The 15,460-nt window shown below is 42.5% G+C and overlaps 1 protein-coding gene across 1 annotated transcript in view; it reads left to right on the plus strand.

The window, feature by feature from the left end:
* The window catches only part of LOC147013564 (membrane-bound glycerophospholipid O-acyltransferase 1-like), a 100,047-nt gene extending 85,708 nt beyond the window's left edge, over window positions 1–14,339 (plus strand). The window contains 3 exon segments of the mRNA XM_085855476.1: window positions 7,734–7,885; window positions 13,513–13,760; window positions 13,763–14,339. Of these exon segments, the coding sequence (XP_085711602.1) occupies window positions 7,734–7,885; window positions 13,513–13,760; window positions 13,763–13,788 (426 nt within the window). The 3' untranslated portion in view covers window positions 13,789–14,339.
* The last annotated feature ends 1,121 nt before the right edge of the window (window positions 14,340–15,460 follow it).

Genomic DNA, 15,460 nt, shown 5'->3' on the forward strand with positions numbered 1-15,460 from the left:
TGGCCTGCAAAAATATTCATCCCCCCACCCCCCCCCCCCCAAAGTTGTCACATTTTGATGCCACCTGAGCTTATTCCCTGATGCTTTCCAATCATTCTTGATATAGGATAGAGTCTTCACAAACTACTCAAGTGATAAAGCTAAAAAATGAAGATAAAATGTGAATTAAATAGATTAAAAGAGAAAAATCGAATGATTCACAAGTATTCGATGAAATCTTTGCCTAATTAACCCTAAATCACTTCCGGAGCATATTATTTGTTTGAAAGGTTACAAAATAAGTGTAATATGTTTCACCTGTATGTAATCCCAGTGGTTTAATTTAAAAAATAAACTCCCCCACTTATCTAAGGAGTTTTATGGTGAAACCTACTTGATCAACCAACAAAGCAAACATGAAGACCAAGGAGCTTTCCAAAGAAGACAGAATAGAGTGGTGGAGAAGGACCGTTCAGGAGAGGGTTATAAGAAGATTTCAAAGTTACTCGTTTGCCCTTTAAGTACGGTGAAATCCATCATTAAGAAGTGGAAGACATATTATGCCACCCAGACTCGACCCAGATCAGGTCGCCAGTCCAAACTCAGCAGCCGGGCAAGCAGGAAACTGGTTTGGGATGTCACTGTGAATCCAACAATGACTTTGAAAGATCTGCAAGGCTTTATGTCTGAGAAACATCGATGTCCGAGATGGGGGTCAATATCCCATTCCCTTCACAAAGCTCGTCTCTATGGACAGGTGGCAAGGACTCATCCATTACTGAAAAGGACTCGTCTAAAATCTCATCTGGAGTTTGTGAAAAAGCACTTTAATGATACTGCAGGCTTGTGGAGGAACGTTTTGTGGTCAAACGAGACAAAAATTGAACTTTTTGGTCTAAATTCAAAGCATTACGTCTGGTGCAAGCCTAACACTGTACATCACCCAGTCAACACCATCCCTACTGTCAAGCATGGTGGTGGTAGCATCATGCTATGGGGCTGCTTTTCATCAGCAGGGACTGGCAAACTAGTCAGGATAGAAGGGACAATGGACAGTGTAAAGTCCTGGAGAATCCTTGATGAAAACCTGTTTGAGTCAGCCATGAATCTGAAACTGGGAAGGAGATTCACATTTCAGCATGACAATTATCCGAAGCACAAAGCTAAAGGGGCTGTCACACCTTGACGTTTTAGCCAGCGTATGGCAAGGTCTCAAAATGTATGTAAAACGCTGGCATACGATGAACTATTGATGTTTTTTTAAGTTTTGGGCATATAATAACGTGTTGGACGTATGCATAATGTATTAGTAACGCACACAGAACGTTTCAATCACATATAGATAACTTATACCAATGAATGCTGAGCGTGTTGTCAGCGTTCACAACCTATGCCCAACGATAGTCTAACTTATGCATCACGTGGCGTAGGCATCATCACGACGATCACGTGGCGTAGGCTATTCATAGGCTGCGGCTCGACGATTCAAATCATAACCGCACTAGACATCGAAGTGTAAAGCCGCTGTCACACCTTGACGTTTTAGCCAGCATATGTCGACGTATGAAAAATTTGCCGAACCAAGCTGGCACACGTCGAATACGTTATGAGTAAGTTAATGTGTGTACGTTAATAGCACGCTGGCATATGTCGTAGTACGCTGGCATACGCCGAGTACGTCGAGAAATTTTCAGCATGCTGAAAATTTCTCGACGTACTCGGCGTATGACACACGTTCCGCATACGCTGGCCATAAGTTGTAGGCACGTTACGCGATTGTTGACACACGTCGACACACGTTACTTGTACGTTACTCATAAGTCGAAACACGTCGAGGTAATGGTTAGCCTCAGTGTTCCAGACTCCCTGGTTTTTTTTTGGGGGGGGGGTTTCTTCGGTATGACAGTGATGTTGGCACTTCGATTTCTAGTGCGGTTATGATGTAAATCGTTGAGCGGCAGCCTATTAATTATATTATATAATAACCGCACTAGAAATCGAAGTGTCAACATCACCGTCATACCGAAGGAAAAAAAAAAACAAAAAAAAACATGGAGTCTGGAACATTGACGCTAAACATTACCTTGACGTGTTTCGACTTATGAGTAACTTACAAGCAACGTGTGTGGACGTGTGTCAACGATCGCGTAACGTGCCTACGACACATTACTCATCGGTTAGAAATAAGTTTCAGGTACGCTAAACATTACCTCGACGTGTTTCGACTTATGAATAACTTACAAGTAACTTTTGTCGACGTGTGTCAACGATCGCGTAACGTGCCTACAACTTATGCCCAGCGTTATGCGGAGCGTGTGAGTCATACGCTGGCATACGTCGAAAAATTTCAAGCATGGAAAATTTGTCTAACAGCTCGGCATACTACGACGAATGCCAGCGTACTACGACGTATGCCAGCGTTTTAGCCAAATTTTTCATACGTCAGGTATACGCTGGCTAAATCGTCAAGGTGTGACAGGGCCTTAAAGCCACACTGGAGTAGCTGAATAAGAAGAAAATAAATGTTATTGAGTGGCCCAGTCAAAGTCCTGACTTGAACCCAATTGGACATTGATGGTGAGAATTGAAGATTGCAGTCCATCGACGATCCCCATCAAACTTGGCAGAACTTGAGCAATTTTCACGTGAAGAATGGGCAAAGATTTCACCATGTCACTGAACAAAGCTGGTAGAGACTGAGCCAAAATGACTCATATGAGTCATTGCTGTAAAATATGTTTCCACCAAGTACTGACTTAAGGGGCTGAATATTTTTTACAACCAGTGAATTTTGATTTGCACATGTTTTTTTGCAGGTATTCCTGACACGTAACCTTCTTCAACTAACGCAGTGTTTTGTTTATTTCTTCCGTTATGAATAAAATAGTTAATTTGGAAAAATTGGTTCGACGTAATTCATAATTCATCTAAATGTGGCATTATTGGGAGGGGGTGAATACTTTTGCAGGTCACTGTAGCTGCTACATAGACGGTTCAGTGTAGAGCTACGAGATTGGTTCTAGGTCTAGCTGGACTTAGCGATGAGGAGCGGTTGAAGGAGACATGACTTTATATATTAGAAAGCAGGCGATTACGAGGGGAGATGATTGAGATGTTTCAGATAATGAAGGGTATCAACAAAATATGTGTGGAAGTGTTTTTCAGCAGAATAGACCATGATATGACGAGGATCTATATCTTGAGAGTGAAGAGGAGGTTAGAACCACATTAAGACATTGGACCTTCACTCAGAGAGCACTTGATGAATGGAATATTCTCACTGGAAAGACAGTGGCAGCAGAGGGGATAGATAGTTTTACATTGGAATTGGATAGGTACCTCAAAGCTTTGGGGTTAGTGGGGTACAGGGATATTGTTAAAATGTACAGGTATGAATGACCTGGTGGCCTCCCCATATATCAACCTTCCATCTTTTCACCTTCCTTTAAATAATAAACGGGCAGATATTGTAATCGGCTCCGTCCATCTGTCCGTCACGCTATGTCTTCCTAAACGGTTGTGCAGGAAATCACCAAACTTGGTGGTTATCATCACCACATGGCAGGTAGACACAAGAGCAGTATCATTTTTGGCCCTGCCCTGGGGTGGGGCCAAAAGGTCAAGTACCAAAAAATGCAAGCACGGGTACATTTTTAAACATTTTAAAATGAAACTTAGAATATGCAATCAACCTTGGGTCACATGAAATATGTGATGATGTTTTGGATTTGACCCCCGGGTTCATGCCCCATAGGGTCACAGGTGTCAAAACAGCAGATTTTTTTTTGTTTTTAATACTCAAAATTTAATATTGTGTCATTGGGAATCGTGTCATTCCTGTTGGAACTTTTTGTCACCTTTCAATGTTTGCTTTAGGTGGGAATCGTGGGGATTTGCAATGGTATGCCATCGACTTTGCTCTGCTGTTACTTAAATGGTGAAAGAGGCAGTGCATGTAAATATTGATTTGTTTATTTTAGACTCTGGGCTTGGGGTAAAACTAATACTTTGGGTGTGTGTGTGTGGGTGGGGGGGGTGGGGGAGAGAAATGGGGAAATAAATATATTGTGCCTCTGTTTATTTAATTTTGTGCCATTTTATGATTTTACGTTTTTATTGCAAGCAAACGAAATCTAACACAGGTGGAGGCTATTCACCCCATCATGCATGTGCAAACACCATACTAACCCATCTACACAAGATCCAAGGAAGAAAATGCAAAAAAAGTTTTTAATTAATGAAATAAAAAAATTGTTTTTTTTGGGGGGGGAGGGTTGTTTTGTTTTGTTTGTTTTTGTAGTTTTTGTATGTTTTTCTTTTTTTTTCTTTTCTTCTACTTAGGGAGGGGGCATGGGGTTGGATAAAAACACACGACATCAACCACACAACCCCCCTTGACAAGACCCTCACCAACAGCACTCCGTACACAATCACCCATCAATGCTCAAACTACCTACAAGTCATGTCAACATCCCCATACCCCTCCATCTCCATAACTTCCAGGTACCTATCTAATTCTAATTTAAAGTTATCTACTTTTTCTGCTGCCACTACCTTTCCAGGCAGGCCATTCCATGCATTAACTACTCTCTGAGTAAAAGTCCCCTACCTTACTACCGTCTTAACTCTCCTCTTCTTTACTCTCAAGCTATGGCCCCTGGTTCTGTCACTGTCTACTCTGTTGAAGAATTCATCTTCACTGATTTTATCTCGACCCCTCATTATCTTAAACATATCTATCATATCTCCTCGTAACCGCCTCCTTTCTCATGAATAAAGCCCTGTCTCCTTCAGCCGCTCCTCATCGCTGAGTCTAGCTCGGCCCAGAATCAATCTCGTATCCCTGTACTGAACCCTCCCTATGGCATCTATGTCCTTCCTGAGTCATGGTGACCAAAACTACACACAATATTCTAGATGTGGCCCACACTAACTTCCTATACAATGTTAACACCACCTCTTCATTCATAATTGATCCCCCTCCTGATACAGCCTAAAACCCAATTTGCTTTACTGATAGCTGCCTGGCTCTGTGCTGCCTCCTTACCTCCCGTATCTATGGCCACCCCCAGATCCTTCTCCTGTGTGACACGCTCCAAAATTACCCCTTACATCCTGTAATCTCTATTTTCATTGTTCTTTCCCATCACCAACACCTGACACTTGCTCAGGTTAAATTCCATCTGCCAATATTTTGCCCAATCTATACAAGTATCAATACTTTCCTGAATCTGATCACCACCCTCTCTGCTATCCACCTCACCTCCAACCTTTGTATCATCTGCAAATTTGAAAGCTTACTCTTTACCCCACTATCCAAATCGTTGATAAAAAATAATGAATAGTAATGGTCCGAAAACTGATCCCCGAGTTACCCCACTACCTACCTCCTCCCAGCAAGACATCCTCCCACTCACAGTCACTCTTTGCTTCCTATCACTAAACTAGTTTACAATCCAATTATCTACCTGACCAGCCGCTCCACAAGCCCTCACTTTGGTTAACAACCTCATATGTGGTACCTTATCAAATACCTTCTTAAAGTCTAGATATACTATGTCCACTGCCTTTCCCTCATCCATCCAATCGGACACTGCTTCATAGAACTCGAAAAGATTTGTTAAACAGGAACTACCTTTGGTAAACCCATGCTGACTACCTTTAATTAGTTTGTATTTGTTTAAATGGTTCCTCATCTTGTCCCTAATGAATATCTCCAACACCTTCCCCACAATTGAAGTCAAACAAACAGGTCTATAGTTTCCCATTTCTTCTCTGGATCCTTGAAATTTAACATTCTCACTCAGATTGTTATTTTGAAGTTAAATGTTTTTTTGTTTTTTTTTAACCCCAGCGTCGGCCCGGCTGGAGACTTTCATTTTGTCTGCTTTACGTCCTTCCATCCGGAGCCTCGACTCGAATGACTGGACACATTCCTTTCATATTTGGCACGTGTGTGCAATAACATATGGGCCACTCTCGGGCACGTCAAATTTTTTGGGGATTTGGGTCAAAATCATCGGGGACACAATTTTTTTTTTTCTGAATTTTGGCAATTTCCTTTTTAATTTTATGGGGGGCACCATTATTTATTTATTTATTTATTTATTTATTTATATACACTTTACCATCTCCACTACCAACACGCAACATTAAATTGTTTATTTATTTATTTATATACACCATCACCGCTACCCACATAAAACCTTGAATTCTTTATTTAGATACACTTAATCACTAATCAAGTCATGTCCAACTTCTGGTGACATTCATTATCAGATTTCTCAAAACATCCCTATCCTGTGATTCTTCCTGAAGCTCTGACAGAAACAGCTTTGTTGCAGCCTTTACCCCATCTTATCATTGTTTTCTTGGCAAGTACGGAAGTGGTTTTGCCACTGCCTTCTTCCACACTGTCTTTACTTGATGGGTGATCCTAGGCATTGTTCTCCATAAGAGAATCCACTGCCTAGCATCAAAGCCATGCCGCCATTATTGCCAGCTGCCGATATGGCTATCCACCACCTGCTCGCTTCAGGTAACCCTGATTGGGAGGCTAGAATGGGGTTGTACACCTTGCCCTAGAGTGGCCCATGGGTTAACAAATGCAATTCCACCTCCTTGAAGGATTGTTGCCTTTACCCCGTTAAACCCTTAGCCCTTGGTTTCAAAACCTGAACCGCAAGGCAGCGGCGGATTTGGATTCAGAGTTTCTTCTCCTCGATGAATGGCCAACCAAGGTTGAGGAGCCTCATCTGCCCAAAGTAACTGGTTTTAAGGTGCCAGTAATTCGTCTTTCATCTCTACACCCATTAGTAGAAACAACCCCGCCAGGAGAATGGCAGTGTGAGGCTACACTATCGGAGGCTGTTTGAGACGCTGAGCAATTCCCTCCATCGGGACCACACTCTGTACAGAGCGTTGGTGCTGCTTAAGCAGTCTCCTGGGCGATTGGGCACAATCCTGGATGGGTCACCACTCCAATGCAGGATACTCAAATGGCTCAATCATCCCAGCAAGCTGGTACTCATTTTGCCAACCTCAGACGGATGACAGGCTGAGTCAACCCCACCTGGTATTAATTCAATTGCCGAATGGCATTTGAACTCAGGACCCGAGGATCCCGAGGCCATCACCCTAACCATTAAGGCAACACCAGGCATGCTGAGCCATTGGAGTATTTCATGCACATTTAGAGCTTATCCTCAGTCACTCAACGGCATAACAATCCATGGGGATCTTACCATCCATCATTGGTCCCTACATTTTACCTTCAATTATTTATTTAAATACCATTCACTTTTCTACATTTATTTATTTATTTATGTATTTGGAGATTTATATAAATGTAAAAAATGGACGTTCCATTTTTAAGGTGCGGTTGGTGGCTGCTGTGTCCTCAATGAGGACCTTCCATCATTGTTTCTAACAGCCAACAGGATACATTTTTACAATCGCTGACTTCAGACTCAAGAAAAAATGTTTGCATCAAATTTGTGGCGCTCTGTTGTGAGAACAACAATTTCATATCTATCGTCCCTCTCTCCAAGGCTTTTGCCAACTTACAAATCGGCACTTATTAGGACATTTGAGAAAAGATGTCGTGATGTTTTGTGAGACGAAGGTATTTAGGTTTGACACAACTCAGTCCAACAATTTGATTAATTAACTTGAGCAATCTTAAAGAATATTGAAGAATGACTGACAACTGGTGTCTATGATGCTGACTTCTGCTGTTTTGATCTTCCTCCCAGGCACGCCATTTTTTCAGGCAATTGCATTTAGGTTGGACACCCCCACAACTCTCTCGCGTCATCGTTAGCTGGTTGGTTACACAGTTCACAGTTGCGTACGTGGTCCTTCCGTTTCTACTTCTAGCAGTGGAACCAAGTCTTCGATTTTACAGGTGAATGAGGAAATATTTTATCAGCTTCTGTTTTGCTTTCCTCTTCTTTTCCAACTTTCATTGTCTATGTACATTATCTCCTTTCAATGATCTTGTAATGTAAGTGTAATCATTATCCTTACTGCAATTCACGGACTGGTGTGTGTTTGTTTGTTTGTCGCGCTACTTCTCCTCCAGTTCTGGGCCAATTACATCCAGACTTGCTGCAGAGTATCAGCATGACCTCAATTAATGTATAGGGGTGTTTTTATCTTTGCCAGTGATCTTGGAGGGGGAGGGGATGGGGGCGGGGATGGGGGCGGGGATGCAAATTCTCTATGTAAATGTGCATCGCGTAGTGCCGCTCCAGGTGGGGGAAGAGTATTACAAGTTCCACCCTTCGTATTCCTTTCCCTACGTTTTCCAGTGCAGCCGGGTGTTTTGAATTACAAGCAGTAGCTGTATGTTTTCGCTTCATGTACGTAGCCCGAGTTATTTTCTATTATTATTATTTTCAGACATGATTGAGGCAGCACCACCCAAATGAAGGTGGGTGTCAGAAGAATGTGTTGCATGCTTGGAACGAGATCGCACGTAGGGCGGATACTCTGCGAGTATGTATAATTTGTGAAGTGCTTGTTTTGTTTCTTTTTGTGGGGTTTTTGTGTTTGACTTTTATGCATTCCTAAACCGTTGGATGTAATGAGTTGAAAACTGCTGGTTGTATTTGAGAGGGAGTGGGGGGGGGTTGTATTCCATTGCATGGGTGAAAGGTGTTCTTGGCTTTATTAGTTTTCACATCAGGTGCCGAGCATATTGTTCTTTTCGGTATATTTTGATCTCTTCGGTGATGTTTTTTTCCTTCCAATTTTTTACTCGCGGTGTCAAGCCAGAAGATTCTCAATATTTTATTCAGGCTGCTGTAGATGAAGCATCCTGTTTCCATGTTATTTGTTATGGCATTTTCCAACATTCACTTCCAAATAAGAGGACTGACTTCATGTTGCTGTCAAAGATCTTCAGCTTAGTTTTCGTTTTACACTACTTTGATTTCCAAATTTCCTTGACTTTTATTAATGTACCTCCTTACCTTTTATATCCGTTGTAGTACATCTGCATCTCCCCTCTTGTTATGTTAACCATGGACCCCAGATATCTGAACTTGTTAACCTCTATAATTGGTGAATTGTTGGACGTTCATGCTTTCTCTTTTGACCTTGTTAATTTTCAGCCCCACTTACACTACGTACTCCAATAGCTTATTTACTTTCTCCTGCATGCTGTGTAAGAATTGTGATATCAGGTATACTGTATCACCTGCAAAGCAGAGTTCCTCTGGCTGCTCTACTTGGTTCCCCCGTGGCACGTCCCGTTCCTTCTCTGCTCAGTTGTTTTTCCGCAACACCCAGTCCAACACCACTAACACAATAATGCAGACAACATGTACCCCATAGTCTCAGTATCTCCCACATTGCTGCTCTCTCCACACTGTCCAATTCCTTTTCAAAGTCAACGAATGATGGGTGAAGGCTTGCATTCCATTCATTGTATCATTCTAACTTGGGAAGGTTTTAAGGAGGAAAAATCTAATTTCATAGCCCCCAGTGTTCGGGTGGGGTGAATATTCCAATTCTATGTAAATAGCACCACTTGATGGGAGTGGGTAGTTCAGTTCTTTGCATGAAAACCATAGGAGGAGATTGGGACCATACTCTGTGCAGAGCGTTGGTGCTGCTTAAGCAGTCTCCTTGGCCGTTGGGCACAATCCTGGATGGGTCGCCGCTCTGACGGTATACCAGCATCCTGGTACTCATTTTGCCGACCTCGGAAGGATGACAGGCTGAGTTAACCCCACCTGGTATTAATTCAACAGCTGAGCGGGATTTGAACTGAGGACCCTGGGATCCGAACTACTAAGCCAACATCAGGCATAGAAGTTAAGGAAGTAACCCATATATAAGGACAGGTTATTCGCCAGTATTATCTAAACTAGCAGAATACCCATCCTACGGGCAATCTTGTTCCAAGCATGCAACAAGTTCTTCTGACGCATCTCTTTTTATTTGGGTGATGTATAGGCTCAGACCACCGCCTCGATCACTCCCGACAATACAAAAAAAACCCCCAGATTACGTACATGAAGTAGAAACATGCGTACCGTTTATGTGCATATATAATACATCGTGGTTATGGAGCTTGGATAATTCCCATTGCCCTTGGTCATAGGCTGACACCAAATACCTGAAGCCTAAGGCCGACATGTACTGTCACCTTCACAAGTTCCGTGACTCGTATCAGCTCCAACCTTTTGATATTTGATGATCCTTCCAACAGTCGCTTAGGTTGTTTTACATTGAACGGAAAACTTGTATGGAGGGCATGGCGATTGTGAATAAGACACTTCCCACGATGTCTTAGAATTACCATCACACCAAAATGCGGGACGTATAAGTTTTGTTTTTTTGCAGGTTACATTTGTGGGTGGTGTCAGATCAGCTGTCCAACCAATGGGTATCGAGTGGACATACAGACGTACATACATACATACAGGTAGTGGAAAAAATGGAAACACCGAGGTAAATGAGAGCCCCTACGTATATTGAAAGCAACAGCTTCCACACAGGTGTGGTCCATGTGTTAATTAAGCAAATAACATCCCAGCATGTTTTGAGTCGTGTATAAAAATGCTGCACAGGCCTGTTTGCCTATAATTGTGGCAAGCATGGCTGCAAGAAGAGACCTCAGTGATTTTGAAAGAGGGGTGATTGTTGGGATGAGCCGTCTGTCACCGAGGCTCCTGCCAAACACTACCTACTGATGGTTTACGAGCAACGGTGGGTAAGGTGATGTCGGCATGGAACTCCGAGGGAAAGACATCATCAGCAAAGGGTAACAGGGGGGCAGAAGCGCATACTCCAGGATTGTGATAGCCATGCATAAAGTTGAAGTGCAAGGCAAAGCAGGTGAGCAACTGCAGATCAATCGACGACATTTCAACCTGGGGTGCGAGCAGCCAGTTTCATCGAAACGGTCTGCCGAGAACTCCACAGACCGGGATAACATAGTTGGGTTGCAATGCATGTTTGCGAATCCAGTGGTGCAAAGAGCACAGGCAATGGACTACCGAGCAGTGGAGAATTGTGATATGGTCAGATAAATCATCCTTCACCATGTTCTCGACAAACGGACGAATGCACGTGTGGCATCAACCTTGAGAACTCCACAACCCTGAGTGCTTGGTTCCAACAGTGAAGGGTTCGGTTGGTTCGGTAATGTTGTGGGGTGCATGTTCCTGCCATGATTTCAGTGCAGTCATTCCTTTAAAAGGCAAGGTCAATACTAGTCGCTACTAAATAGTATCGAGTGATCATCTTCACCCCATGTTGCAGCATTTCTTTCCTGTTGGGAGGGTGTCTTCCAGGATGACAATGCCCCCATCCAGAGCATTTGTGGGTCACTCAATGGGTTGATGAGCATGACACTGATGTTATCCATATGTCTTGGCCTTCTCAATCACCAGATGTGAACCCAATCGAACATTTATACGATATTCTCGAATGACGCTTGAGACAGCGTTTTCCACCTCCATCAAACAGTTGTGAGTTAATTGACTTTCTCGTGGAAGAATGATTCCGTATCCCTCCTGCAAAATTCCAGACGCTGTTGGACTCTATGCCACGGTGCATAAAGGCCGTACTGGCTGGAAGTGGTGGCCCAATGCCCTATTAAGTGACTTTACATTGGTGTCTCCATTTTTATCTTGCCAAAACGAAGTGTTTGCATGATATGTTAGTCAGCTTGTATGTTTTTTTTTATTTTATTTTTTTTTTTGTTTGTCTGTAATCACGTATAAAAAATTCTGCAGAGCACAGTTATCATTGGAAATTTTTTGTAACTTCGCATATCAGAGGCCTATAGAGGTCCCTTTCAGTGCACAAAATTTTGAAGGTCAAGGTCAAAGGTCAAGGTCACTTTGTCGCAAATCAGGGGAGTCGACGAAACCCTTATATTTTGAGTAATTTTGATCGGATCGTCTTCAAACTTCATGGGAATATAGTTCATGGTCTGGCGCTCAGCTGATTAATTTTTGGTGGCGATTGGCCTTGACCTTCATGGTTAGTGCCTCAGGTCAAACATATTTGACCCCAAGGTCAAATTTTCAAGTTTTAGGAACCATATCGTGTAGTACCTCAAATTGAACACCTCGATGAGTGCTTTCTAGATATGTCAAGCTTGAGACATTATGATGTCATTTGGTGACGTTATGAGGCAAAAGCATATTTTTCATGGTTACTCTGTAGAACGATTCTCATCGGAATCTCTCGTAGGCAGATATTCCTCAAGGAGTCGCTCCTGGTGGATAGCAGCTCTGTTCACCTCAGTGTGACCTTAAAGAAGTCACACGTGGTCACCTTTTGGCAAGATACGGGTCACCCTGTGGGTGACATTGGTTTATTTTATTTTTTGTCCACTACCTACACACATACAGTCAGACATACATACATACATACATACATACATACAAACATCTACTCCATTGTATATAGAGATGAAATAGCTGCAAGGATAGCTTGGAGGTATGTGCACTCGCCTTCAAGCTCTTTATCCTGAGTTTTAATCTCGACCCAGTTATGCAGGGTGATACATCAATGTTTATGCTCTCCATCGGATAGATGTTAAGCCTTGTGACTGGTTTGCTCGTAACTGGATGTTAAACAGCCCACAGTGTTTTTTTTTTCACAAAGAGTTGGCAAGTTATCGCTACCATCTTGAAGAAATTACAAATGAAGAAAGTACTGACTGAGATTTAGGCAGTCAGATTTGTTTGAAATTTGTTTTGGTTTGTTGTTGATGAAATCTGTGAAGTTTTTGTTGCAGAAATATTGTTCATCATGGATATTTTAATCACGACCAAAAATAAGCCAAAATATTAAGCACGTGACAAATGGCATCCCCAGAAAGGTATGACACAGGAAGCGAGACTGGTATAAAATGGGATGATCTCGTAAAATATGGGATGGACGGTCACAGTGCTTGTCTTCGTCAAATTGAGGACTCTACATGGAACTGTTGCTTATATGCTCTGAATTTGATTGTTTCTTTCATAATGTGTAGTTGCATTCTTGTTTGGTAGAATAAGGCATTGTTGAAGGGACAATCAAACTGCAAAACATGTATCCCTTCAATGGACATTACTCCTTCATTCGTATGCAGTATATGGCTGCGGGGTAGCATCATTGGCTGAGGGCACGGCTGTGCCACTGGTGCAGTGCCCTCTGCTGGTTCGGGCAGGAATTTGGAATTTGTTCATGGTGCCAGCAAAAGCTCAGCTTCTTTTCGCAAAGGATACCGTGGGATGTTTTCCATCCACCAACGAATGCTGGCAGACGGGATGCCTGCGGTTAACGTCCATCCGAGGAACGGTACACACATTGCTGAATCACGCTGCCTGTGAAACACTGGGAATACAGTTTATCGCTGGGTCGGGATTCCAACCCAGGCTAGACAGCTTCGAGGCGAGTGCGCATACCTCTAGGCCATCCTGTCAGCCTTATGCAAATGACTGACTTCACCTTTCATCCTTGACTGCATGGCAGGTTTGAAACTTTGCATTTTTAATTTCTTCCTTTATCTCCTTGTCTTCCCAGCTCATTGAATTTTTTCCTCCACATCATGGTGGTCTTGACCCTGCTATTGCTGCCAAGGACGTTTGGACATATTGGCTCGACACATTCACAGCTGCCAGTAACGAAGGCCACTATTCTAGGCAAACACAAAGACTCTGTGACTGGGCCTTCACCTGTGGATACCAGGCCTTGCCCAATCCACAATGACGATGAGCTTTGTACACACAGTAACCAAGATGTAGAGGTGTGTGCCAGCAGCCATAATGGAAGTGCCTGGCCTCAAGGTTGAAGCTGTGATATCCTTTTTGACAACTGTTTGGGAAAAAAAAGAAAAGAACCTCCATCTGTTCGCATCCTGTCCGTTGGGTTAAGGTTTGAAAGCTTTGTTTGTTTGTTTTTATCACTTTTGTATTTTCAGAGTGAACACTGCTGTTCTATCCAGGTACTGTTTCATAACATGATGCCCAACTTTAAAGAAACTTCTTGGAAATCAAAAACCGAATGTTATAAAAAAAATAGCGGCTATTTCAAAAGTGCGCCGGCGTATCAAGGCGCGGTACAGTTATGACGTCATGTCTTCGCACTTGAATAGAATGCTGTACAAGCTGCGTAGTGTGCGTTCCATTGACACATGAGAACTTGGTGCAGAGAAGATTGGTGGCTCATAAGAATTTGGCAAATTTCACTTTGGAATGCTCACTTTGTGCATCATCTTGAGGTTTGTTGTTTGTTGCTCACGGTGGAAACCATGAATTGGAGGTTGTACCTTTTTTTACCACTTTGGATAAAGCATGAAGATTGTGTTTATGATAAAAAAAGGTCGTTTTGGTCTCCATCTTTGGAACGTTTTCGGAAGTTGAAGTTTTTTTTTCTTCTTGAAGTTGGGTGGAGGTAGTAGTGGGTGCCGAAACAACAGTCAGATCTATGTTAAAGGATTGTGGCCAAGAAATCGCCGCGGAGTCGAGGACGTAAAGGAAACTCCCAAACCTCTTTACTGCACGTGCGAGTTTGCCACCATGGGCAGAAGCTTGAAGCGGTGTGCGAGTCTGCTGACAAAGTTTTATGAACAAGATATATTGGCATTACTTTTATGGGGAGAAAGACTTTCATCTCATTTCTGTTTCGAGAATCAGCTTTTATGACATAATTGGCCATCTTGATTTTTATTTTTTCATTCTATCCCATTTCCTTTGGTTCCCCTTGGGCAGTCGTTGAATAGGCGGTAGTAAGAGATTGGAGATGCCCTTTACCTAATGCTTTATTGAGATAATCAAATTTGTCTGTTTCATGAGCAATATCGAACGGAAACTTCAGGAAGTGCATGGTTGTAAACCAAATTGGCAACCAAGGCAAGGAAGCCGTGTCACACATTTTCACTTGTGATGTTCCCAGGTGAGGTCACCGAGTCACCGAAAGATCTTAAAAAAATTAACCGATGATAGCAAACCAATATTTACTGGATATTCTCTTAAAGGAACAGGAAAAGTTCAAATTTCATTGTTGAACCGTTAAACATCAGTCTAATTCCCTTCGCCACCGAAGGTTGTATCTCAGACTGAAGGTGGTCGGAGGTTGTGTTTTCACCCGCTTGTTTGTCTGTTTGTTTGTCTGTGAGCAGGATATTTCAAAAAATTATTTTCGGATTCGGATGAAATTTGGTGGATAGGTTGGGTGTTTGACAAGGATCAATTGACTAGATTTTGTCGAAGATATGGAAACAATTTTTTTTTTTTTAAAGTGATTCTTCACCATTGAGAGATGAGGCCAAAAATGATATGTAGCATGATATCTCCAAAAGTTACGGAGGGATGATTGCAAAACTGGGTGGATGAGTTGGATATGTGAAAAGAACAAGCCGATTCGATTTTGGTTCAGGTCCGGATCCAGATCCGGTATATCGGTAGAATACAAAACATAAACTGTTCAGCCTGGCGGAGGTATGTGCTCCACTGAGTACCGTTCTAGTTTG

This window comes from Eptatretus burgeri, chromosome 14 (genome assembly GCF_056783735.1).
Source record: "Eptatretus burgeri isolate ZD-2024b chromosome 14, Ebu_testis_v1, whole genome shotgun sequence".
In the NCBI taxonomy this organism is placed as follows: domain Eukaryota; kingdom Metazoa; phylum Chordata; class Myxini; order Myxiniformes; family Myxinidae; genus Eptatretus; species Eptatretus burgeri.